The sequence below is a fragment of the Megascapheus bottae genome, chromosome 28 (genome assembly GCF_031878675.1).
Source record: "Megascapheus bottae isolate mThoBot1 chromosome 28, mThoBot2.hap1, whole genome shotgun sequence".
NCBI lineage: Eukaryota > Metazoa > Chordata > Mammalia > Rodentia > Geomyidae > Megascapheus > Megascapheus bottae.
Genome location: NC_143536.1, coordinates 7,181,493 through 7,208,594, shown reverse-complemented (window position 1 = coordinate 7,208,594; position 27,102 = coordinate 7,181,493). Strand labels below are relative to the sequence as shown.

Genomic DNA, 27,102 nt, shown 5'->3' with positions numbered 1-27,102 from the left:
TCTAACTACCACACCAAAGCTGAGGCAGGAGGATCTTGAATTCTGAGCCAGCCTAGTAAGACACTGTCTCAGAGAACAAATAACAAAATAAAAAGATAGTACCTACCAAGTGATTTGATTATCCTGGGCATAAATGATAATACTTTAAGTGGACATTAGAGTCTGCTAAATCAAAGATATATTTATGTTAATTTTAGACTGATAGAAAATGAAATATGAAATGTTTTACATCCATTCACATTCCTTATGATATAAGTCAAAATGAAAAACATTGAGAATGGGGCAGGGAGCATGGCATAGTGGTAGAGTGCTTGCCTCGCATGCACATAGACCCTGCTCATATTCCTCAGTTACCATACACACAGAAAAAGCCAGAAGTGGTGCTGTGTCTCAAGTGGTAGAGTGCTAGCCTTGAGGGAAGCCTAAGAACAATGCTCAGGTCCTGAGTTCAAGGCCCAGAACTGGCTTTAAAAAAAAAAGAATTGAGAATGATGAAAAGAATAGCATTGATTAAGATACATTGTACTTACAGTTGATTTGTGAGTTGATTTCCTTTCTTTGTGAGTACTGAGGATCAAACCCAGGATGTTGCACTTGCTAGGCAAGTACTTTGCCACTGAGCTATATCCCAGCCCTGAAACCATTTTTAACCCTTTTGTAACCACTTAAGGGCAATTAAAAAGATAGAATTGATATAATAAAGATTAGTGGAAAATAAAGCACAGAATAAGAAAAAAAATCCAGCCTAGTGGGAATCTGACCTAGTGCTAAGAGTGCTTGCCTAGCATGCATGAAGACCCAGGTTCTATGCCTTGGTACCACATACATAGAAAAAAGTCAGAAGTGTTGTTGTGACTCAAGTGGTAGAGCTCTAGCCTTGAGAAACCCCAAGGACAGGGATCAGGCTCTGAGCTCAAGCTCAGGACTGTCAAAACAAAACAAACAACAACAAAAAAGAACCCCAGCTGGGCCAAGTGGCTCATACCTGTAATCCTAGCTACTCAGGAAGCTGAGATTTGAGGACAAGGTTCAAAGCCAGCCCGGACACAAAACATCCTGAAATCTTATCTCCAATTAACCTCTAGAAAACGGGAAGTGGGGCTTGGCTCAAGTGTACAGTGGTAGCCTTGGGCTAAAGAGCTCAGGGACAGTGCTCAGGCTGAGTCCAAGCCCCGCGACCCACACACAAAAAAATCAACATCAAATGATACTGATGCTTTCTCCATTATTTATTATTCTATGTAACCATGGTGACCTCTTGAAAATGTCTTAAGAGCAATTCCTGTCACAAAATGTAATTATCAATGGAGAAAGACTAAAGGAGCACTTGGTTATATTGTTGTTATGACTGTATCCAAAGCAGCAGGGGTGAAAACTTAACAACATACTAACCAACTTTTTTCTTTTTTGATCAGTCATGGGGCTTGAACTCAGAGCCTGGGGGCTGCCCCTGAGTTCTTCAGCTCAAGGCTACTGCCCTACCCCTTGAGCCACAGCACTACTTCTGGTTTTCTGGTGGTTAATTGGAGATAAGTCTCACGATTTAGTGCCTGGGCTGACTTTGAACGGAGATTCTCAGATCCCAGCCTCCTGAGTAGCTAGGATTACAGGTGTGAACCACCCCATCCAGCGAGACTAGTCAACTTTTTGACTTGTATAAAATAGCAGAAAATTAACAGTTAAGTACTTTTAAGGTTCTTATATATATTCTATATAGACTATCAGTTAATTATTTCCTTTATTGACTAGGGATGTTAGTTCATTGGTAAAGTGCTTGCTTTAGAATATGTAAAGATCCTGGGTTCAATTCCCCAGTAACACACACACACACACACACACACACACACACACACACACACACACACCTAATTATTTTATTATATATAGATGAAATTGTTGACTGCTTACTGTGTATGAGTCATCTTGTTTCACATTTTCCATGCACTGTCCTACCAAACCCACTGATGTCCATTTTATAGATGAAGAGACTAAGCCCTAGACAGTTATAAAACTTGATCATGGTCATATGGCTAAATTACCTGGCATTTGAACCCAGATCTTCTTAATTAAGACCTATGCTCTCAGTCTTTTCAAGTACTTTTCAAATATTGACCACACTAGTAAGAAGCAGAGTAGGCTGTAGATACCGACCACTCTTCTAACTCCAGGAAACCAAGTTCTTTCTGCTTTACCATTTGCCCTTCCTATCAATTGAAAATAAAGAGAAAGCAGTGTCTAATGAAATTCTTGGATTCCCAATAGCACAACTAAGTTTCCTAAGGTTATGACACATCAAGTTGTAAGACATTGAGCAAACTGCAAAAACAAACAAACAAAAACCTACCATAAGCACCACAAACTGAGGTGCAAGCTGTATTCATGTATTATTCAAACCTCAGAAGTTTTAAAGCCAGCACAGCTGGGCATGCTAGCTCATGCCTGTAATCTTAGCTACTCAGGAGGCTGAGATCTGAGGATTGCAGTTAAAAGCCAGCCCAGGCACTAAAGTCTGTGAGACTCTTATCTCCAATTTAACTACTAGAAAACCAGAAGTAGCACTATGGCTCAAGGGGTATGGCCTTGAGCCGAAATGCTCAGAGACAGTGCCCAGGCCCAGAGTTCAAGCCCAAAGACTGACCAAAAAAAAAAAAAAAAGCACAGATGCTTATTTTAGCATTGTCTTAATTTCAGATTATTGATTATTGTCTTTCTGAGAACATTGCAACCCAGCAAACTTGTTCGAGAATCTTTTACTGTAAACACAAGTTTGGGTAATTTTTTTTCTAGAACTTAGTTTGCAAAGATATAAGCAGCTCTCATACCAAAGAGCTGAACAAGAGGCAGTTGGTAATTCTGGGCCAAGTGGCCAAGGTGTCATTTTGACTAATATATTTTGCAGTCAACCCAGTTCAAACAATCCACATCTCTGTTCCCTGAGACCTTTGAGAGCTCTGGTGCTCAGTGTGAAAAATGGCACCGAGTGGGAAGCTTCTGGAGAGCAAAAAATTAAAGAGAAGTGTGCTCTCTTTACTGTTCTTTAGTGGAATTTCCCTCTCGGTGAACGAAGGTAATCCAGCTAGTTGAATCACTGAACTCATAAAAGAATTCCTTCTGAAAAACACTGCTTGCCGTCTCAAAAACTTAAAACCGCCATCTATTCAGTCACTTTCTAACAAAGTCGTGGAGATAATGACTTCACAGAAAGAAGGCCAGACTCCCGAGCAAAGTGCCGCTGGCATGAAGCAGCAGAGGGAAGGACAGGACCCCAGGAGCATGGAGAGACAAGTTAACTACACAGCATTTCTCAGCCAGTATTGCAAATACGACAGCAATAAGGAAATAACTTCAGGACACACATAAACGCACCTTCATGAAACTTGTAGCCTGGGGTGTAGCTCTGTGCTGATGACTTGCCTAGCATGTCATATGATCGTATGAAATCTGGAGAGTGCTGTCAGCACAGGAAAAACAGCACACAGACAAAAGGCAAGGCGAAAGGAACTTTGCTCCACATGGTCTTAGAATTAGGCTGTAGATTCAGGCTTAGAGCAATTCTTTCTTTTCTTCTTTTCCTTTTTTCTGCTTTTGTTTTTATTTTTGTTTTGGTTGTTTGATGGTTTGTTTTGGAACTTGAACTGAGGACCTTGAGCTCTTGCTTAGCTTTTGCCACTTGAGGCTGGTGCTCTATCGCTTGAGCTACACTTTGGATGTTTGCTGGCTAACTGGGAACTTTGCTACTTGGTCCAGTTTTGAACCAAGATCCTAAGATCTCAGCCTCCTGAGATCTCATAGGTATGAGCCATCAGCACCTGGCAGAGCAACTATTTCTTATACAAATACAATGTGCCAAACATGAGTTCCAACATTGGAGCTGCAGCAGTGAACAAAACAGCCTGAAAGGAGGGGACAAGAAACATGCAAATGGGAGCGGGGAACCCTACCCATGAGGTACATTAAAAGTGATAGATGCTATGGGGAAAAAAAACAGGAAAGGAGATAAGAAAGTTCTGTGGGATAACTGAAACTCATGCTTGACCCTGGACTGCAGTGGCCATTGGAAAGTTTACCATAACTGGTTACTTTAAGCCCCATCCTGTAAGGCAGGGTGGGCACGTACTTGTCTGTACCCAAATAAGAAGGATTTTGTGTCAGTGGGCAAAGAACAGGTAGGGTCTGCTAGATTATTCTCTATTTATTTCAGGTTTGACCACTTTATTTGGTTGATTGATGGATTGATGGGTTGTCAGTCTTGGGACATGAACTCAGGGCCTGGATGCTGTCCCTGAACTTTTTCACTTAAGGCTAGCATTCTACTGCTTGAATCACAGCTCCATTTCCAGTTTTCTGGTGGTTAATTGGAAGTAAGAGTTTCATGGACTTTTCTGCCTGTGTTGGCTTTGAACAACGATCCTCAAATCTGAGCCTCCTAAATAGCTAGGATTATACACAGGAGCCACCAGTGCCAGGCAAGTTTGTCCACTTTGAAACACTCACATGTGAGCAGGTTCAAGTTTCAGAATATTCTGAAAATAAATATTGTGCTTGTTTAAGGATAGATTACTTCATATACAGTATTTGCTATAAGAAATAATTTGAGGCATGAGAAAGGTGAGAAAGGCATTATTCCTGGTGTAGGTTTTTTTTAATATTCTGTTTATAGGAATAGATTTAGGAAATAAGAATTCCCATTTATCCACAATAATAGATAAGAACTAAAAAACTTTTTAAAGTGTGATTCAATATGTGGCAATCTATCCTATAATCTCTGCAGCAACTCTAATTGATGGTCTACATATTATCAATATGCTACCTGATGCTAGGACAGAGATTGAATTGACCAGTGGCCCCAAAGCAAAAGCAAAAGCACCATTCACAAGTTTTCTGAGTTCACACTGTAGCCCACAAGTGAGGCTGCCTTCAGTCTTCAGCAGTCAGCAGGAGAGGTGCCAGAATCTCCCAGGCTATACTTTCATTCATACTGAGACCTGGAGCTCCTAATGTACTCCCCCCCCTTTTTTTTTCTGTTGGTCATGGGGCTTGAATTTGGCCTGGGTGCTTGTCCCTGAGCTCTTCAGCTCAAGGCTACCATTCTATCTTGACCCAAGCCACTCTTCCCATTTTCTAGAGGTTAATTAGAGATAAGAGTCTCAGGTCATTTTGTGCTGGGGCTGGCTTTGAACCTTGATTCTCAGATCTCAGCCTCCTGGGTAGCTAAGATTACAGGCATGAGCCCCCACCTCGCCCAGCTTCCTCTTTTTTTTTTTTTTTTTAGTCGGTTGTGGGGCTTGAACTCTGGGCCTGGGCCCTGTGTACTTTTTCCTTTTGCCAACAGCTTACTCTGTCTCCTTTCACTTCTAAGGATGGCTGATCTTTTCAGTCCTGCCTGAATCTACCCAGAAACTCATGCTTCCTATTGTTTTCCCCACTTACAAGAAAACAGGACACAAAATGACAAAAGGCACCTACTAGGAAAGCAGAACACACAAATACTCCTCAAAAAAGACCTTTTGGTCATTTTTTGTGTGTGGGAGGGGTCATAGTGCTTGAACTCTGGGCCTAGGAGTTGTCCATGAGCAATTCAGCTCAAGGCTACCACCCTACCCCTTGAGCCACAGCATCACTTACTGTTTTCTAGTGGTTAATTGGAGATAAGAGTCTCGTGGTCAGTCTTTAGTGCCTGAGCTGGCTTTGAACCGCAGTTCTCACATCTCAGCTCCTGAGTAGCTAGGATTACATGTGTGAACCACCGCACCCGGCTTTGATGGTCACTTTTTATCATAAATAATGTAATTATATGAAAGAAAAAGTCTGAGGAGAAAAAAAATAAGATCACAAATGACCACATTCTTCTGTCCTACTTTGAATCTGGACTGTTCACATCACTGCTTCTGACTTTCATAACTGCAAATTTAAATGGAAAAAAAAGTATCTTACTGAAACCCCATTCATAAATTCTCTAGGTTTAGGGGAGGAGTCTAGCTACAAAGGCCAAGGGTGCTCCTGGTGAAAAGATCCTAAAAGCTTCAACAAACACAGAAGCAAATTTTTGCAATTAAATTTCACTGTAAAGTTTACTATTCACATTTAAGTGACTAATTGTTTTTTTGTTTTTTGTTTTGTTTTGTTTTGTTTTTTGCCAGTCCTAGGCTTGGGCTCAGGGCCCGAGTACTGTCTGTGGACTTTCTCAAGGCTTAGCACTCTACCACTTGAGCCTCAGCACCACTTCCAGCTTTTTTCAATGTATGTGGTACCGAGGAATCAAACCCGGGTCTTTGTGCATGCTAGGCAAGCAATCTACCACTAGTCCAAACTCCCGGCCCCTTAAGTGACTAATTGTAGAAATTTTCATTTCCTGTTTTTGTTTAGCTTCCATTGACTAGTTAGCCTGGATAATTCCCCCTCTTTGCAACTGTTATGGTACCTGGTGGATGGGGACACTTGCTGTGGCTTGTGGCATTGTAGTATCTGATACTTATCATCAGGCTCCAAGGAAGCCACGTATCTGTGGGGAGGATCAAAAATGAAGGACTGAAGCAATACTTTAAAACTGGATTTCATTATTTCTGGTTGTATAAGAAAAGAGAGAAGGAAAGGAAGGAAGGGAAAGAGGAAGGGAGGGAGGAGAGAGAAAAAGAATGGGGGGGAAGAGAGATGAACAAAAGAAAAGAGAAAATGATCAGGCCACAGTCACAAAATTATCTAAGGTCAGAAAGAACAATAGAATTCAGGAAGAAAGGGGCCGGGAGTTTGGCCTAGTGGTAGAGTGCTTGCCTAGCATGCATGAAAACCTGGGTTCGATTCCTCTGTCTCACATACATAGAAAAAAGTCAGAAGTGGTGCTGAGGCTCAAGTGGTAGAGCTCTAGCCTTGAGAAAGTCCAAGGACAGTGACCAGGCCCTGAGCTCAAGCCCAGGAGAGGCAAAAAAAAAAAGAACTCACAAAGAAAAACAAAATACTCTTCAGAATGCTGAAGTTGCCTCCTCTCCTCTCTTCTCCTCCCCTTACCCTTCTTCTCTTCTCTCTTCCTTTCCCCTCCCCTCTCTTCTGTCTTCCTTTTCCTCTTCCCTTTCCCCTCCCCTATCTCCCTCCCTCCGCCTCTCTCTATACATACATGCATACATATTATACATGCATGCATGTATATCATAGTGTGGCTATTATTTTTTTTTACAGCTACTCTCTGCCCATTTTTATTTAGGGTAGATTTTAACTTGGTGAGCTTTTTTCACTATGCTGATCTTCCCCTTTTGTATTCAACCCCCAACCCTCCTCCCATACACATCTCTCCTAATTATCTCTTTAACAACTTGATTTTCTACTCAGACTTTTGGACATAACCACTTAGGCAGAGGCAAATTCAGTGTGGTGGCTGCCAGAGAAGGGAGCAGAAAAGAAACTCTCCTGTGCACCCTTGTCTTCTCAGCTTTTGGTCAGGTCTTTGAGGCTGCTTAGTTGTAAATACAGAGCTCTGGGCATTCAGATGAGTACGGGAACATTTGTATGACTAAAAGAGCTATTTCTTTTCTAAAAAGTCTTTGCAATTTCCTTCACTTAAAGGGATCATCTTCCTTGGTTTTGGTGGCCGTTTATGAGCTGCCTTTCTGAGACTCCCAAAAAAGCCTTTCACACCCTGGTAAGCCAGCTTTTGCCCATTCACCCACTTGATTTGTACATGTTAGGTTTAATTGCAGGTTGAGAGAAAAGAAAGTCAAAAATACCCACTGGCCTTAGATTACTCTCGGGGAAGAAACATGCCTTCTCAACAGTCTTGTTGGGTTTCACTAAATCACAACTATCGTTTCTCTAGAGAACAGCCACAAAGATCAACATTTCAGGTTGTTGTTTAAATACAAATCGTAGAACTCTGTTGATAATTCACAAAATTATGAGCAACTTTATGTATCTTGGATCTATATAAAGTATCTTGGAACATATTTTGTGCCTCTTTTCATGGTCATTCATCTGCTATGATTTATTGATTTTTAAAAGAATGGGCAGTGTACTCAGAACTCAGTGTAGCTAGAAACAGTTGTATGAATCTAGATATGTGGTGTGGGAATATAGAGCTGAAGCCAACAAATAGACTTCAAAGGTTTGAGAAGACTTTAAAATTTTGTGTCTTAGAGGGGCCTATTTTATTTAACTTTTTTAGTATAATTATCCTTTAAGATTAGTTTTATATTTTAAACCAGTGTTGCACATCATTTGACAATAGGGATAAGTGCTGAGAAATGCGTCATCGGTGGGGGAACAACTTGGAGTATAATTCATCACACCTAGATGAGGTAACTTGTTCCACATCTGGCTGGGCAGTGTGTCACTGTGCTGAGTGTGGTGGGCAAAAGCTAACACAGCATATACTTGTATAGGTCAGCATACCTAAACACACTTATGTAGATACTTTTATAAACTTTAGACTTCCTTGATTTTGTATTCCACTCTCAATGATAATACTGCCTCTGTGTGTGTGCATGTGTGTGTGTGTGCACATGTGTGCATGAATATAGAAGATGCTTCTATATTACCCTAGTTAGTCTTGAGCACCTGAGATGAATCAATCCTCCTCCCTCAGCCTCTTGAGAAGCCGGAACTACAAGTTTACATCATGGTACTGGGCTATATTGCCTTTCACAAAATACAAAAGGAAAAGAAAGTTTGAGAGTAAGAGGTTCAGTTTCTGGTGTAGCTGTGGACAAAATAATTCAAAATGATTACATAGGTACAATCAGGCAGCTTGTAGGCTGAATGGAATCCTTTGTACTTTAAGCCATTCAGTTCTGAAGTCTTTCATAGAATGATTTAGCTGAAAGTTCTACCAGAGTGGCTTAAAGACTGGGCTTGAGCTTTGAATCCTGGCTCTACCCCACACTAGCTCTGTGAAGCTGTTATGCTAAGGCTTAAATGAGATGTAGTGCCTGGCAGCCAACAGGTACAGAATAAATGTTAATGAGGGGATGTGGTGTAAATTACACTAACTCTTACTTCTGTCTGTTCTCTGTGCCCAGAGTAGTCTAATATCAGGACTAATATGTTTTCTCTTTTCTGCTTGTTCCAAATGTCTTCATTTACCACAACACTACCAATGAGTGAATGAATGATCAAGAAATCCTTATAAAAGACTAGATGAAGTCCTGTCAATTAATATGTTATATTTAGGGCTTGCTGATGACAGCACGCCTAAGTAGGGACTCTAAACTTCTTAAAGCAAAGATACCATGTATTAAGACCCTTCATACAGAAAAATGTTATGGAATAGGATTAAAATTTTGTGAACTGTGTAATCTAGATTTTATTTCACTTTTTTTTTTTTTTTGCCAGTCCTGGGCTTGAGCTCAGGGCTTGAGCACTGTCTTTGGACTTTCTCAAGGCTAGCACTCTACCACTTGAGCCTCAGCACCACTTCTGGCTTTTTGCTATGTATGTGGGGTACTGAGGAATTGAACCCGGGTCTTCGTGCATGCTAGGCAAGCACTCTATCACTAGGCCAAACTCCCGGCCCTTTATTTCACTTTTGTAAAATGAATACATCTGAGTCTAAAGAGGCTCATAGATGTTTAAATGGGAGTAATTTCAAATGCCAGTTCATTAAGACATCCAGCTAGTACACTAGGAATGCTGATAGTCTGAAGTTGTTGACATTTGGACATTACATCATTTAATAAAAGTAATAGATCTTCAAAATAAAGGTCAAGTTCATCTTAAGTAAAGCTGTCTGTGGAAACAGTAATTCAGAAAAGCACATAAAGAAATCATGGTGATGTGCTTTACAGAAATATTTCCTATGGTATTCCTCTAAAAGGAGAACACTAATAAATATCATGTGTGAGTTAATAGCCTACAGCAGCCCTTGGCCCACACATAATGTGTCAGCCAGTCTGCTGGACAGTACTGATACAAATAGGACCCCTGCTCTCCAGCAGCATGTGTTTCTGATGGGGACATATTTACTGTTACAACCTAAATTCTGTATGCTAAGTACTATGTGGAGAGTAAGCATTTGTACCACTCTTCTCCAGGAACATAAAGTAGAAAACCTCCATGATATAGGCAGTGCCTCGAGCAGATTCTAGTTCATTAGGAAGGAAATGTTTCTTCTTCTCTTGCTAACAGGGGCTTCTTAATTATCCGAGGGGAGGATTCTGAGCAGCAAAGCCCAGAGTTAGTAAGAATGAGATTGAGGAGCAGATCATAGCAGAGGACATTGGACATATGTCCTGAACAGGGTGGATAATGGTAGGTTTTGAGCTGGGTTTGACTTTGAGGGAGACAAAGCTAGTAGAAGTAGAGAGGGCTGATTCCATTCATCAATGTTTTTATTATTTTTTTTTTTAATTGCCAATCCTGGGCTTGAGCTCAGGGCCTGAGCATTGTCCTTAGACCTTTTCAAGGCTAGAGCTCTACCACTTGAACCTCAGCACCACTTCTAGCTTTTTTCTATGTATGTGGTACAGAGAAATCAAACCCCAATTTTCAGGCATGCTAGGCAAGCACTCTACCACTAGGCCAAACTCCCAGTCCCTCATCAATGGTTTTAAAGAACATTTTAAATCCCATGGTTTACGGAAGATGGATGTTGTGTTGTTGTTTATTATTATTATTATTTAGTGATTGATTTTGCTGTGGTGGGGATTGTACCCAAGGCCTTATACATGCTGTGCAGTCATGCTACTCTGAGCTACATCCCAGTCCAATTTCACTTTATTTCCAAATGTCAAATAAATAACTCAAAGAAACTTCTTTATATACCTGTAAAGCAAAATAGTTGAAGTCACTTACCTCAAGGAACATATAGACATTTTAGCTTCATATTCATAGGCAGTATTGTTGAAAGGTCAAATAAATTTAGTCTTGGGAAGATGACTTTTAGTCAAGATTTTGCTCTTTGCCTAGTATATCTATTCTAGGAACCTTATTTGTGTGTAGTGGGTTTCAGTAATTGAGCAAAGACTAAACATAATAAACAGCTCCAGAGACCGGGAGTTTGGCCTAGTGGTAGAGTGCTTGCCTAGCATGCACAAAGACCCAGGTTCGATTCCTCGGTACCACATACATAGAAAAAAGCCAGAAGTGCTGCTGAGACTCAAGTGGTAGAGCTCTAGCTTTGAGAAAATCCAAGGACAGTGCTCAGGCTCTAAGCTGAAGCCCTGGACTGGCACCAAAATAAATAAATAAATAAATAAACAAACAGCTCCATTTCAAAGAATAGTGTTTTCACACAGTTCTTTGAATTATCAGTGTGTGTGTGTGTGTGTGTGTGTGTGTGTGTGTATGTGAATCTGAATGAAAGATTTTTAAGAAGAGTGACATGCCAAATTACACACTTTTCAAGTTGAAAGAGAACTTAGAAATTACCTCAACCAACCACCTAGGATAGTTTATCAATTTAAAAGTGAGCTTACTTAACAATAACAAAAAAAAAATCTCAAAAGACATGGCCTTTATTTTTTTCTTTACAATGTCATGAAGCAAATGTCACTGTAAACTTTTTAAAAATATATAAGAACCTAAATTTTATTCCTAGTAATTTGTTTATTTATTTAGACAGTAATGGGACTCAGAACTCTGAGCTCCAGTATTGTTTCTGAGCTTCTTTTCCCTCAAGGCTAATACTCTACCACTTGAACCACAGCACTACTTTCAGCTTTTTCTGAGTAGTTTATTAGAGATAAGAATCACTTGAATTTTTCTGACTAGGCTGTCCTCAAACTGCAATCCTCAGATTTCAGCCTCCTGAGTAGCTAGTATTACAAATATGAGCCATCACCCCCTGGCAGTTTACCTTGTTGGTGGTGATGGTTATAGGGCTTGACTTCAGGGCCTAGGTGCTGTACTTGAGCCACAGCATCACTTCTGGTTTTTGAGTGGTTAAATGGAGATAGTTTCACTGGGACTTTTCTGAGTTGGCTTCAAACTGTGATCCTCAGATCTCAGTCTCATTCTACCCTTGAGCCACATCACCACTTCCAGCCTTTTCTGTATATATGGTACTAAGGAATCAAACCCAGGGCTTCATGCATGCTAAGCAAGCACTCTAACACTAGACCATGCTCCTGGCCCCAAGAAGGTGATTTTAACCTTTTAATTATATATTAGATGGAATGCATACCTAATTAAAGAATATAATATTGCACTTAGCATTAATCTAACATTTTCTAGAATTCAGCATTTTGAAATGTTCTCTAGTAGTTTGTCCCTAGCTGCCTCTTCCCTCTGAGTTCTTTGCCTAAGTTACCATAGCCTCTTCTTTATCTTTTCTCTTCTTTACAAATGATTCCCAGATCTATCAGAGGTGTAAGATTTCCATCTATGTGTCTGCCTGACTGCCCAGCTAGCCCTGTAAAGTCGGTTTAATGACAACATTCTCAAAATTCTGTATGTCTGTAAATAGGTAGTATATTGTCTTTCCAGGCATCCTGCTGTGCAATAGCACATAAGCACCTCACACAACTAAGGGACTGTAACTTAGTAACCACTGGTCAGCCTGTCTCTCCTTTCCTTTTTCCCCTCTTTTTTTTTTTTTTCCCAGTCCTGGGCTTGAGCTCAGGGCCTGAGCACTGTCCTTGGACTTTCTCAAGGCTAGAGCTCTACCACTTGAGCCTCAGCACCACTTCCAGCTTTTTTCTATATATGGTACCGAGGAATCGAACCCGGGTCCTCATGCATGCTAGGCAAGCACTTTAACCACTAGGCCAAACTCCTGGCCTCCTTTTTCCCTCTTTTCTCCCAGTCTTTGGTAGCTACCATTCTCCACTTCTGTGAGACCAACTTTGCTGGTTTCCACGTGTGAGAGACATCTGAGGAATGATTTTTCAAAGTCTGGGCAAGAAAACCCTTGAAACTCTTGCCTCCAATTAACAACCAAAAAGCCAGATGTAAAGCTGTTGTGCAAGTGGCAGAGTTCTAGTCTTGAGCAAAAAAAAGCTCAAAAACAGTGCTGATGCTGTGCGTTCAAACCCCAGGTCTAGCACAAAAGACCAAGAATTGGAAAACAAAACAAAACAAAACACTGAAAGGCAACTAAGCACTTAAAGCTTCTTCTGGGAAAAGGAAAATTATGAAAAATTAAGTTATGTCTATGAAAAGGAATTTATTTGATTACCATTGTTGGAGGGTTTCCACTTCTGAGAAGAAAAGAGTAAAGAACACTATTTTAATTGTATATCTGATGAAATCTACTCTTTAGCTAGCTGGATTGTTGAGTTGGCTCAAGGGCCCAAGACTTGAAAGACTACATTCTTGGCACAATTCTAAGTCTTCACTGTAAATGTAATACTTGGGGTTACCGGAGGTCAACAGAGAGAGAAGAAAATTATTTTGTGCATATTTTTTTAGTTAATTCTTCAAATGTTATCCTGTTGAAGGGGAAAATATTTCTGTTCATATTTGAGGAGAAGGATGGATTTGAGTTTTCAATTCGACTTTTGGAATTGAAAAGAAGAAAAGATTTCTCCAGGGTTTTATGGATTATATATTATATAAAAATGCCACAGAGCTGGTGTGGTGGCTCACGCCTGTAATCCTAGCTAGTCACGAGGCTGAGATCTGAGGATCGAAGTTCAAAACCAGCCTGGGCACTGAAGTCTGTGAGACTATTATCTCCAGTTAACCACTAGAAAACCAGAAGTGGTGTTGTGGCTCCAGGAATAGAGCAGTAACCTTGAGCTGAAGAACTCAAGGACAGTGCCCAGGCCCAGAGTTCCTATAATCCTACCTAGTCTGGAGGCTGAGATCTGAGGATTGCAGCTCGAAGCAAGCCCTGGTGGGAAAGTCCAACATCCATGAATCTCTTATCTACAATTAAGTTCTAAAAAAAAAAAAGCCATGGGGATCATGGTCTAGTGGTAGAGTGCTTGCCTAGCATGCACGAAGACCTGGGTTCAATTCCTCGGTACCACATACATAGCAAAAAGCCAGAAGTGGTGCTGTGGCTCAAGTGGTAGAGCCCTAGCCTTGAGAATATCCAGGGACAGTGCTCAGGCCCTGAGCTCAAGCCCAGGACTGGCAAAAAAAAAAAAAAAGCCAGAAGTAGAGGAGCAGTTCAAGTGGCAGAGTGCTAACCTTGAGCAAAAACACTAAGGCCCAGGCCCTGAGTTGGCACAAATTTAAAAACAACAACAACAACATAGAACCAAACTTCCACACACAGGTACATACTTAAGAGAAATGGAAACATACACCCCCACAAAAACGTGTACACCAGTGATGACGGCAGCACAGTCCACAATAGCCAAAAGTAAGAAAGAGTTCATAGGTCTAACAAATGAGGAACGGAGAGATGGATGAATTAAATGTAGAATACCTACATAGTGGAATGTTACTTAGCAGTGACCATAATAAAATCATTATGCTTCACATGATGTAGATGCATAGATTAACTTTGAAAACATTACACTAAGTAAAAGAAGTCAATCACAAAGCAACACATCCTGGATGATTCTGCGCTCATGCAATATCCAAAACAAGCAAATCTAGAGAGATAGAAAGCAGATGAGTATTTGCTTAGGAATGGAGGATGGGTAGGAGAGAAGGATCCAAGGGTCCATCAAAATAGACTTACATATATGTATCCTACTCTGAAGAGTAGGACCCTTGCCACAAGAGTAGTGATAGCTGTGTATTTAAAACTGAAGCAAAGGGACCAAGTGAGAGGTTTCATAAATGAAGTGATATTTATTTAGACTATGAGAGTGGTTGGGATTTGGACACTGTAGATAGAAGAACCACACATGGAAAGACAAAGTATGACATGACCTATGAAATGTGTATGAACATGTCACAGACTCATTATAACACTGGTTTGGAGCCACCTCAGAAGGAGGGAGTTTTTGAAGTCCAAGCTTCAGGAGAATGATACTGTGACCTGTGTTTTGCCTGGACTGGCCTCAAACTCCTGAGCTCAAATGATATCCTCCAGCCTACTCCTACCCTTCTCAGTAGCTGGGACTACAACAGTGTACCACTAAGCTTTCATTTTGTGTCTTTAATTTTGCTCCTGTAATGACGTAGTTCCCTCCTTTCCCCCAACAGGTGCACGTAAAATACAAAAGACAGAAGTTATAAAGGAGGAATAAAATGCTGCTGCTACAATGCATCTGAGCCAGATGGTGTATTTTGTGCCATACTCAAAAAGGTACCATAAAGAGATTTGTGACTAGGCATTATCCAAAACATATATGTTCTGGGTTTTCTACAATTAATTTTATTATTTGTTAGAAAAATAAAAAGTAAGACTATAAATAATGTTTGTTTCAAATTATTTCCTAATAGATTTTCGTTATTCTCAGTTCTGACAGCATAGAGAACTACTTGTTTAAAACAAATGCTTACTTAAAGTGCCTTCCTTGGAGCCGGGAGTTTGGCCTAGTGGTAGAGAGCTTGCCTAGCATGCACGAATACCCGGGTTCGATTCCTCGGTACACATACATAGAAAAAAGCTGGAAGTGGTGCTGAGGCTCAAGTAGTAGAGCTCTAGCCTTGAGAAAGTCCAAGGACAGTGCTCAGGCCCTGAGCCCAAGCCCAAAACTGGCAAAAAACAAAAAAAGTGTCTTCCTTTTTTGTTTTTGTTGTTTTTGGTTTGGTTTTGTTTTTTGTTGGTCCTGTGACTTGAACTCGGGGCCTGGCTACTGTCCTGAGCTATTTCGCTCAAGGCTAGTATGCTATCACTTTGAGCACTACTTCTGAAATTTTATGGTGGTTAATTGGTTAAATGGTTAAAATAATTTAAATGTCCCTTGGACTTTCCTGCCCAGGGTGGCTTCAAACTTCAATCCACAGATCTTAGCCTCCTCATTAGCCAGGGTTACAGATGTGAGCCACCAGCACCTGGCTTTACTTAAAGTTTCTTGGCTCCAATTATTGAATTGTTTTTCAGAAATATATATATGTATATGTATATATATATATCCTCTTTGGTTATAATACTTTATCATTAGATTTTGAAGTCTAAATGATTTCTTTGTTAGGCGGCTTTCTTTTTTCTTTTTTTTTTTTTTTTGCCAATCGTGGGGCTTGAACTCAGGGGCCTGAGCCCTGTCCTTGGTCTTTTCTCAAGGCTAGAGCTCTACCATTTGAGCCACAGCACCACTTATAGCTTTTTTCTGTGTATGTGGTACTGAGGAATCAAACCTGGGTCTTCGTGCATGCTAGGCAAGCACTCTACCACTAGACCAAACTCCCACCTGTTAGTCAGCTTTCTGAGATCATAATGAAACACCTGAGATATAAACTTACATAGAGAAAAGGTTGGCTTTGGCTTACTGTCACTGGAGGTTTAGTTCCATGATAGATTGAACTGCTGAGGCAAGACATTGTGGCTGAAGTGCCTGGTGGAGCAGAGCTTTCTACCTCATGACCATGAAGCAATGGAGAGAATGATAAATGGAACAGTGTCCTCAAATGTCCTTGTGGGGCACCCCAATGACCTACAGACCTCCCAAGGGGCCTCCACTACTTTCCTGCAACCCCACCTTGGGTACTAAACCTATAGCCTGGGTTTTAAGGGATATCTAAGATCCACACCAAATCAGTTTCATGTCACTTCTGTAATTATACAAGGAATAGAAGTTTCAAGACAAATTTTCCAAATATAGATAACCAAAAAGAAGAAAAATCAGTTAGCTGAAATCACAATATCTATTTAAGCTAAAACACAAAACTGCAAAGAAAATAAAACTTGGGGTGACATTATCCAGGAAGAAATGTACTCTTTACCTGACTTACGTAACTATAACCCCTCTGTACATCATCATTATAATAATAATAAATAAATAATAATAAAAAAGAAATTTAAGCTTGTAGGCTGAAGAAGCCACATTTTCTTTATTCACCATCAGTGCCTTCTGTGCTCCACGTGCTTACACCTACCTCTTCTAATAAAGCGAACAAGCAAACATGAGACCCTCCCACAGGGAACCCCCCTGCAAGGGGCATCACTGGGTCAGGGCACTCGCTGTTCTACCCCTTCAACTACAGATGAATGTGACTGCTTCCTCCTTTGCTTGCCACAAAAAAAATAGATTTGCTCTATGATCCTGCTAAACTGGTATATGAAATAAAGTGTCTCCTAATATTTTGCTTCTTTGATTATTAGTGAAGTTACATTTGTTAGATAGAATTAAGAATAGCTATTTCTCATTTGGATTTCCTATTCCTATCTCTTGAGTTGGAGGAAATATATATCTGTATGTAGATATGTGTACATCTCTAATATTAAGAATAATTTCACTGGTATATGTTTTGTAAGGATTTTCTCACTTTATTTGCCTTTCAGTTTAATATGTGCATACATCTATCAATCTAGAGATAGATAGATAGATAGATAGATAGATAGATAGATAGATAGATAGAAAGAAATGAAAGCTGTCATCCATCTTGGTAATGATAATAAACCTTTCATTCCTCAAAACTTCCTCACACCCCTTTTCAGTCCCTCCTAACCCTCTCATGCCCAACTTGTCTTAGCCAGCCACTGACGTGCTGCCTCTTTGTTGTTGTATCTTAGAATTTTGTATCATTGACATCATGAAGAATGTACTGGTTGACTCCCAGACTGGGCATGGCTGGTTTGCAATTGACCGTGTTGTAGCATGCACCAGTCAGTCCCTTGACAAATGCTGCATTCCATCGTGTACATGCAGCTCTGAGTGTTTGCTCACTCATTTGGTGACAGACATCTGGATTGCTTCCAGTTCTGGCTATTTTAAAAAAAGAAAAAAATAAGCCATGCACGGTGGCTCGTGCCTGTAATCCTAGCTACTCAGGAGGTTAAGATCTGAGGATCGCAGTTCAAAGCCAGCCCAGGCACTAAAGACCATGAGACTCTTCAATTAACCTCTGGAAAACCAGAAGTGACACTGTAGCTCCAGGGGTTGGGGGATAGCCTTGAGCTGAAGAGCTCAGGGACAGCGCCCAGGCCCAGAGTTCAAGCCCCACAACCGAAACACACACACACACACACACATACACACACACACACACACACATACACACACACACACACACACACATACACACACCACGAACTGTGGACATGGGTGTGCAGGGTTCTTGGGTAAATATTACAAGTGGAATACCTACAGTTGTGTAACTTAGTGTTTTTCCAAACTGCCTGACTACTTTACATTCTTACCTGCAATGTATGAGAGATCCAGTTAATGTAGGTCATTTCCTTTTGAAATAGGTTTTGATCAGCTTTTTTGTTTTTCTTATTTTACCAGTCCTGGATCTTGAACTCTGGGCCTGCACATTGTCTCAGAGCTTCTTTTGTATTTGTTTTTGTTTTTGTTTTTATGAGTCATGGGGCTTGAACTCTGGGCGTGGGCACTGTCTCTGAGCTCTTCAGCTCAAGGCTATCACCTTACCCCAGACCACAGCCCACTTCCCATTTTCTGGTGATTAATTGGAGAGTTCTTTAGGGCTGGCTTTGAACTGTGATCCTCAGATCTCACCTCCTGAGTAGCTAGGATTACAGGTGTGAGCCACTAACACCTAGATTTTTTTTAATGTTAACCATTCTAATAGGTGGGTGGCAACCATTGTCTCCATAATAAATAGTAATGTTTATAATCTTTCTTTTTAAATTAGGTTATTGTTTCTGAGTTCTGTCAATTCTCTATTATTTCTGAATATAGTCCATATTTAGATAGGTTTGGCAAAAGTCTTTTTCCCAACAACTAGCCTGGCTTTTTAATTTCTTCTATTTAGTATTTTAAGTATTTGTTCAAATGGGTTTCAACTAAACACCATTCATAAGTACAGTGCACCTTGATTAGTGTTACCCCTGCCACTAATCCCCCTCCGAGTTGTCTCTCTTTTCATTTTCCTAAGCCTTTCAAAACACAGATGTCTTAAGTTTTGACGAAGTCTGATTTGCCCATTTTGCCTTGTATGTCTTTGGGTTTTGGTTCTGATATCAGGATAGGCAAGCCTCTTAGGCTGAGACATAGTCATATATCTATTTCAATTTTTTAGAAGAATTGTATAGAATTGGAGATATTCCCTAGATTCTTGTTAGATGCACTGGGAAAGCCTTATGAGCCTGGTATTTTCTCTACAGGAATACTTCAAGTTACAAATACAATTACTTTAATAGATAAAGGCTTATGCAGATTATCTTTTTGTGGAGCAAGCTAAAGTGCTTTGTGTCTTTTGAAGTATGTGTCTCTCCCATCAAAGTTACACTTGTGTAATGTTCCTCATAGCCCCTGACCTTCTAGTATCTGAACATTCTGTACTGATGTCTCCTCTCTCATTTCTGACTTCCAATTAGAAATTTTATGATTTTTGTTATATGTTCGCATGACTCTCATGTAGTCAGTCCAGTAAGAAATGTATGAGTCTGGTTATTTTTCTCAGCAAATTGACTTTGTTTTCATTGATTTTCTTCTTCAATTTTTCTGGCTTTTCTTTCATTGATTTTTGGCTTTAATCTTTATTATTTTCTCTGTTCACTTAAAGCCTAACTTGGTCTTTTTTCCTCTTGCTGTTCCTTTATTATTTTTAATTTTTTTCCCCTGGTCATGTTGTTTGACCTCTGGGCCTGGGCACTGTCTCTGGGCTCTTCAGCTCAAGGCTACTGCTCTAACACTTGAGCTATAATGTCACTTCTGGTTTTCTGGTGGTTAATTGGAGATAAGAGCCTGAAGAACTTTCATGCCTGGGCTGACTTTGAACCACGATCCTCAGATCTCAGCCTGCTGAGTAGCTAAGATTACAGGCCTGAGCCACTGGCACCCAGCTTGTTGTTGTTTTAATAGTGCAATTTAAGGGCACTTACCTGAGACCTTTCTTCCTTTCCAAATCTGCAATCTAGACCCTAGATTTCCTTGTTAGGTCAGCTTCAGCAGCCTCATACAAAGTCTGACACATTGTACTTACATTGTCATTCAGACAAAACTGTGTTCTAATTTCTCTTTTGATTTGTTCTTTGACCCATGGATTCTTTTTAAATGTGTTGTTTAATTTCATTGTATTTGGAAGTTTTCAAGGATCAATTATAGCTATGTATTTAAATCCATTATTTTAGATATGTACTCACTATGCCATATGTCCTGTTTCATGGTCCAGAATAAATGTTCTGGGTGCACTTGAAAAGAATATGTAATTCTGATGCTGTTGGCAGAGTTCTGTTGCAAATGTTAATAAGTTGGTTGATAATATTAAATTCTGTGTCCTTACTGACTCACTGTCAATGTAGTTATATTGAAACCTCTGTTGATTTATATATTATAAATATATTAATATGTATATTATAGATACTTGTATATTATGGATTTGTATATTTCTCTGTATATTTTCATTTTTAATCACATATTTTAAAACCTGTTACTAAGTTCCTAATCATTTAAGTTTATTATATCCTTTTGGTGAAATAATTGATCAGAGTAAAAGCACCTTCATGCCCAATAGTAATATTTCCAAGTGGAAATTGACTTTATCTTATGTTAGTATAGCTAGTTCGGCTGCATTTTGGTTAGTGTTCTTTCTTTCCCTTTACTTTCAATTGTGTTATATAGAAATAATTTCGCCCTTTGGGCTCTAGCTTAGACATCAGACTCTACTATTAAGTTCGTGAGGAATTATTCCTAATGCTGAGTTTGGACTTTTTGAATACTGTCACCAATGCCTGTGACTTAGAGATTCCCTGCCCTAGCTAGTGAGAACAGCCCTTTGTGATCACCAGGTATTGTTTTCTCTGCTCTTTTCAGGATGTTTCTCTGAACTAGAGCCTCTTCTCATATGCTATACTAGTCCCTGCTCACCTGAAGACTTGAGGGGAACTCTTGCGTGTCCCCAAACCCTGTCTCTCTGCCCTGTGAACTCAAATCATCATAGTCACCCAGCTCTTCATCTCAAACCAGAGTCCACCACCTTCCTTGGTAATTGCTCGGCATCATGGATTGGAATCTCTCCCAGGACATGAAGCTGGGACCTCTTATAGCTTCTATAATTTGCTTTTCTTACATCAGGGATCTTTAACTTTGCTTTCTATCCCTCATCTTGAAATATTATATTCATTTTATCCAGTGTTCTGGTTATTTCTGGTGGCAGTTAATAAATCTAGTCCCTGTTGTTCCATCTTTGTTAGAAGCAGAAGTCCCCTCATTATATTTTTCAAAATAAAGAAGTTATTAATTACATGTAGTCAAACTTACTAATTGTTTTTAACTTTGGTCCCTAGTATATTGTTTACTAATTAAATATTTTCTTGTAGTTTTTTTCTAGAAATTTCTGTGATCTCATTTTTACATTTAAATATTTGTTGTTTGAAAAAAATCAGTTATGTCTGTAGTATGACATTAGCAATCTACATTTCCATCTAAATCATAATCCATAGTACTTAGCATTATTATCATTGAAACCAAAACATTCAGAAGTTTAAAACACAGTATGATGATTGAAAAGATCATAACATTTGTTCACATAAAATTAAATCATAGATCTTTTTGCTTTCCTGAAAGGCAATCTCATTTGCTTTTAAGCATGGTCTCCAAAAGGCATGTCCTTGATTGAATCTCTATTCTTCTTTCCTGTTCTTAGATACAAACAGTGAAGGAAAAAAAAATACTTAGTGAGCTGGGTGCCAGTGGCTCACACCTGTAATCCTAGCTACTCAGGAGGCTGAGATCTGAGTATTGTGATTCAAAGCCATCCCAGACACCTGGAGTCTAGGAGACTCTTATATCCAAGTAACTACCAGAAAACTGGAAATGGCACTGTGGTTTAAATGGTAAAGCCCTAGCCTTGAGCTGAAGAGCTCAGAGAAAGCGTCTAATCCCAGAGTTCAAGCCCTACAACCCACCAAAAGGAAAAAAAAAATTCAGTTTGTACTCTATTACCTGTCTGACAGGAAGACTTAGGTTAATTCTCTAACAGTCTTGATGAAGTGGCTTTGTGCTCTGTCATTGGTACTCATGACTTGGCAGGACCTCTGCCCAGAATGGCAGGTGCACTGTTGGCAGGGACATCCTTTTTCCTATTTAAAGCCTTCAGGGGCCCATTACCCTTAGGATAAAATCCAAATTTCTTAATACGGTTTAAAAAGCCTTTTGTGATTTTCCTTGGCTTAACACCAACTGTGTGTTTTCTCTTTCCAGCTCTCCCATCCATCCATAATAAATGAACTACATTTATTTTCCCTATAAGGGCATGCTTTTTCACTTCTAAGTCATAAACAGGCCAAGTCAGTCTATTACATCCTTACGTTAAAACAGTTCAAGCTTTCTTCATAACAGCCATCAGTAACAACCATTATGTCATTCCTGTCATTGTAATCTAATATCTGTCACCCCTTTTGACTAGAATCCCTCTAAGGACAGGAACTATATCCCAATCTGTCTCCAACACCTGTGCCAGTAGAGCATGTGGCAAGTAGTGAGTGATTCCAGAATGAAAGAATGAGTTGGGTTGGTGGGGGAGGAGGAAGTTAGGCTTCTGAGCCACCCATGCTGATGAATGAACTGAACAGACTTGGGGAGTGATGTGCATTGTGGCTCAAAGCTGTTGTGTTACAAGAGGATTCTTATCTCCAATTAGCCATCAGAGTACTGGAAGTAGATCTGTGGTTCAAAATGGTAGATTACTAGCCTTTAGGGAAAGAGCTCAGATACAGCACCCAGACTCTCACTATAAGCTCCATGACTGACAAAAAACAAAACAAAAAAAAGATTATGTGTGTGAGCCAAGCACTGGTGGCGCATGCTTATACTCCTAGCTACTACTTATGAGGTTGAGAGGTAAGAATCATAGTTTGAAGCCAGCCTAGGCAGGAAAATCCCAGGAGACTTTTTTTTTTTTTGCCAGTTGTGGGGCTTGAACTCAGGGCTTGGGCACTGTTCTTGGACACTTTTTGCCCAAGGCCAGTGCTCTGCCACTTGAACCACAGCCCACTTACAGCTTTTTCTATATATGAGGCTTTGTGCATGCTAGGTGAGCACTCTACTACTAGGCTATGCTCCCAGCCCTTTTTTTTTTTTGGTTGATTGGCTGTTTAGCTCAAAGCTACCCCCCTATTCCTTGAGCCACAGTGCCACTTCTGGTTTTCTGAAGGTTAATTGAAGATAAGAGTCTCACAGACTTTAGTGCCCGGCTTGCTTTGAACCATGATTTTCAGATCTCAGTCTCCTGAGTAGCTAGGATTACAGGTGTGAGCCACCACACCTGATGAGACTTTTTTTTTCCCCCCAATCCTGGGCTTGAGCTCAGGGCATGAGCACTGTCCTTGGACTTTCTCAAGGCCAGAGCTCTACCACTTGAGCCTCAGCACCACTTCCGGCTTTTTTCTATGTATGTGGTACTGAGGAATGGAACCTGGGTCTTGGTGCATGCTAGGCAAGCACTCTACCACTAGGCCAAATTCCCAGCCCTGAAACTCATTTTTTTTTTACACTTAATTTTATTTACTAATTTATTTATGTGATACCAAGGAATCAAACCCTCATGCATTCTAGGCGCTCTACCACCATGCCATATTCCCAACTATATATAATCTTAATTTTATTTTTTTGTCACTGTGGGGCTTGAACTCATGGCCTGGCCACTGTCAGGCCATGACAGTGACTGCTCAAGGCTGTCACTCTACCACTTTGAGCTACAGTGCCACTCCCTGCCATAATACTCTTACCTCCAAATTAAGCACCCAAAAAAGCTGAAAGTGGAGCTATGGCTCATGTGATTAGGCACTAGCCTTAAGCCAAAAAGCTGAAAGACAGCATCTAACCCTTGAGTTTAAGCCTCAAAGAAATGAATACATATACTATACACTATATAGTATATGTACATATTTTATATATTGTATATATTATATCATGTATAATATAATATCTATAATATATGCAGTCTAGTGATTTTGAACAAGGTCCAAGAGCCTTGCAGTCATCACCACAATCAGGTCACAACATTTCTTCACTCCGAAGGAAAATCCCAGATCCTTTGGCTGTTGCTCTCCAAAGCCTCCTAGGAAACAGTAATCTGTTTTCTGTCTCTATGAATTTGCATGTTTGGGGAATTTTATATAAATAGAGTCATACAATGTGTATTCTCTTATGGCTGGTTTCTTTCACTTAGCTTAATATTTACAAGATTAATTTATATTATAACATGTGCCAATACTTTATTCCCTTTTATAGCTAAGTAATATTCCATTGTATGGATATGCCACAGCTTATTTATTTGTTCACCAGTTAACATTTATATTATTTATACCTTCTGGCTATTATGAACAATACTGTTACAAGCATTAATGCACAAGGTTTGGGATAGACATATATATTTCCTTTGAGTATACTCCCCCAAATACAATATTTGGATTAACTATCGATGAGAAACAACTCAGTGTTTAAGTTGTGGATGAGCTCATGCTGTTTTCCAGAATGTCTATGCCATTTTCCTGCCAACATTTTTGGACAGTTATAACTTCTCTACATCCTCACCTATACTTCTTTTTTTTTTTTTTTTTTTTTTTTGGTGCCAGTCCTGGGCTTCAGCTCAGGGCCTGAGCACTGTCCTTGGGTTTTCTCAAGGCTAGAGCTCTACCACTTGAGCCTCAGCACCACTTCCGGCTTTTTTCTATTTATCGAACCTGGGTCTTTGTGCATGCTAGGCAAGTACTCTACCACTAGGCCAAACTCCCAGCTCCATATACTTCTATTTTTGTTAATAGCCATTCTGGAGAATATGAAGACGTAGCTATTTGAAGTTTTACTTTGTTTTAATTTTTTTTGGCAGTCCTGGGGTATGAAGTGGGCACTGTCCCTGAGCTCTTCAGCTCAAAACTATGGCCCTACCCCTGGGCCTGGACGTTGTCCCTGAGCTCTTCAGCTCAAAGCTACTGCCCTTCCCTTTGAGCCACAGCACCAGTTGCCAGTTGTGGTTTTCTAGTGGTTAATTGGAGATTAGAGTCTCACTGGAACTTTTCTGTCTAGACTAGTTTTGAACTGTGATCCTCAGATTTCAGCCTCCTGAGTAGCTAGGATTACAGGTGTGAGCCACCACAACCCACTATGAAATTTTACTTTTAATTCCTCTAATAAGCTAGCGATACTAGGCAATCACACATGTATTAATGGTCATGTGTACATATTTGTACAGAAATGTTTATCCAAATACTTAGCATATTTTTCATTTGGGCATTTTATCATTTTAATATTGAATTGTAACTCCCCAATATTTTTAATATTAATTTGTATTTTATAAATTACCTACTTGACAACTGTTATTTTTTCTATAGGTACTGAAGATTTGTAAATACTCAGACCTGTCAATGCGAGATAGAACTGACTGGGGTATTAGAAAGCAGAAGCCTTGCTGGAGTGGCCACCATGCGTAAAGGGGTACCAAAGGACCCAGAGATTGCTGATCTGTTCTACAAAGATGACCCTGAAGAACTCTTTATTGGTTTGCATGAAATTGGACATGGAAGTTTTGGAGCAGTGTATTTTGTAAGTACTAAAACAGTCATTCAGGGGCTAGGAATATGGCTTAGTGATGGAGTGCTTGCCTGGTATGCATGAAGTCCTGGGTTCAGTTCCTCATTATCACATAAACAGAAAAAGCTGCAAGTGACACTGTAACTCAAGTGGTAGAGTGCTAGCCTTGAGCGAAAAAGAAGCTCAGGGGTAGTGCTCAGACTCGAGCTCAAGCCCAGGACTGACAGGGGGAAAAAAAAATCAGATCTGTGTAGGAAAGTTTGAATTACACTCATTCTCTACACAATAGCTGTTACTTGTGAACTGTGCTTGATTTTCATATTTGTCCTACAAATTAAATGGTACCTCCCTTAAAGGTGAGTTCTAAGATTCCAGGCTTTATTTGTGGTAGCATACAAATGTTAGAGCTTGAATATGAGCCCTGTGCATTCATTGTGAATAGCAGTCCCTTTCCCCCGAAGGCCTCTCTGTGCCTTTCTCCTCACCAAGACAACTCCATATATTGTGCTCCCATATATGAAACACTCGAACCCTTGCTCATGCTTCAAGTTTCAGCTGCAGCATCATTAATTGAAAATACCCTTTGTAATGTTACTTTTTTCATCTCTCTCTTGATATTTATGACATATTCTGCTATTGTTTTGTTAAATGTTTTTTTAATTTATTTATTTTCCTTGCCAATCCTGGGCCTTGAACTCAGGGCCTGAGCACTGTCCTTGGGTTTTCTCAAGGCTAGAGCTCTATCACTTGAGCCACAGAACCACTTCTGGCTTTTTTCTATGTACGTCGTAACAATGAATTGAACCCAGGTCTTTGTGCATCCTATGCAAGCACTCTACCACTAGGCCAAATGCCTGGCCCCACATACGTTTTTTATACAATGGACATGCTCTTCCTCTTTTTCCTTCTCCTTCCCCTTCATCTTCGTCTTCTTTGTCTTCTCCTATTATTTATAGGTTTGATCTTTTATTGATGGTCCAGAGATCTTATCTTTCCAAATTTTATTTGATCACTGTGAATATTCTAATTCATTTACTTTCCTTTTCAAGGTTTCATATTCTTTCTTCAACTTGGTCTGTTCTACTGATGAGGATTTCAGCTGATTTACATGACTTGCTGAGATTTTCATGTCCAGAATTTTTTTTTTGCCAGTCCTGGATCTTGAACTCAGGGCCTGAGCACTGTCCTTGGGCTTTTTTTCCAAGGCTAGAGCTCTACCACTTGAGCCACAGTACCATTTCTGGCTTTTTTCAATGTATGTGGTACCGAGGAATTGAACCCAGGTCTACATGCATGCTAGGCAATCACTCTTACCAGTAGGCCAAACTTCTGGCCCCATCATGTCCAAGAATTTTAATTTGATTTTTTTCTAAATGAATTTCTCTTATTTTAGTCAGATATATATTTATATATGTATATTTCTTCTGTATTTCTTCATGTTTATTAGTATCCTTTTAAGCTGTATTGATCATTTTTACAATCTTTCCTTTTAATTCTTTGTCTGAGATTTTTTCTGCAATAGAATTCATTTCTTCAGTCACCCTAGTCACATCATAGTTTAGTACAACCTCTAAATGATGTGGCTATAGATCTCCCTCACCACAGAAAGCTCTATTGGAAAGAGCTGTTCCAGGGGTATCATTGATATATTATTTTATAGCTTTTAACAAACATACAC

The 27,102-nt window shown here is 39.8% G+C and overlaps 1 protein-coding gene across 2 annotated transcripts in view; it reads left to right on the top strand.

Annotated features, from left to right (window-relative positions):
* The window catches only part of Taok3 (TAO kinase 3), a 136,076-nt gene that overhangs the window by 42,926 nt on the left and 66,048 nt on the right, over window positions 1–27,102 (top strand). For both annotated transcript variants that reach the window (XM_090320206.1, XM_090320207.1), the window contains exons 2-3: window positions 15,028–15,130; window positions 25,226–25,436. In XM_090320206.1, the coding sequence (XP_090176332.1) occupies window positions 25,317–25,436 (120 nt within the window). In that variant the 5' untranslated portion in view covers window positions 15,028–15,130; window positions 25,226–25,316. The remainder of the gene's footprint in view (window positions 1–15,027; window positions 15,131–25,225; window positions 25,437–27,102) is intronic.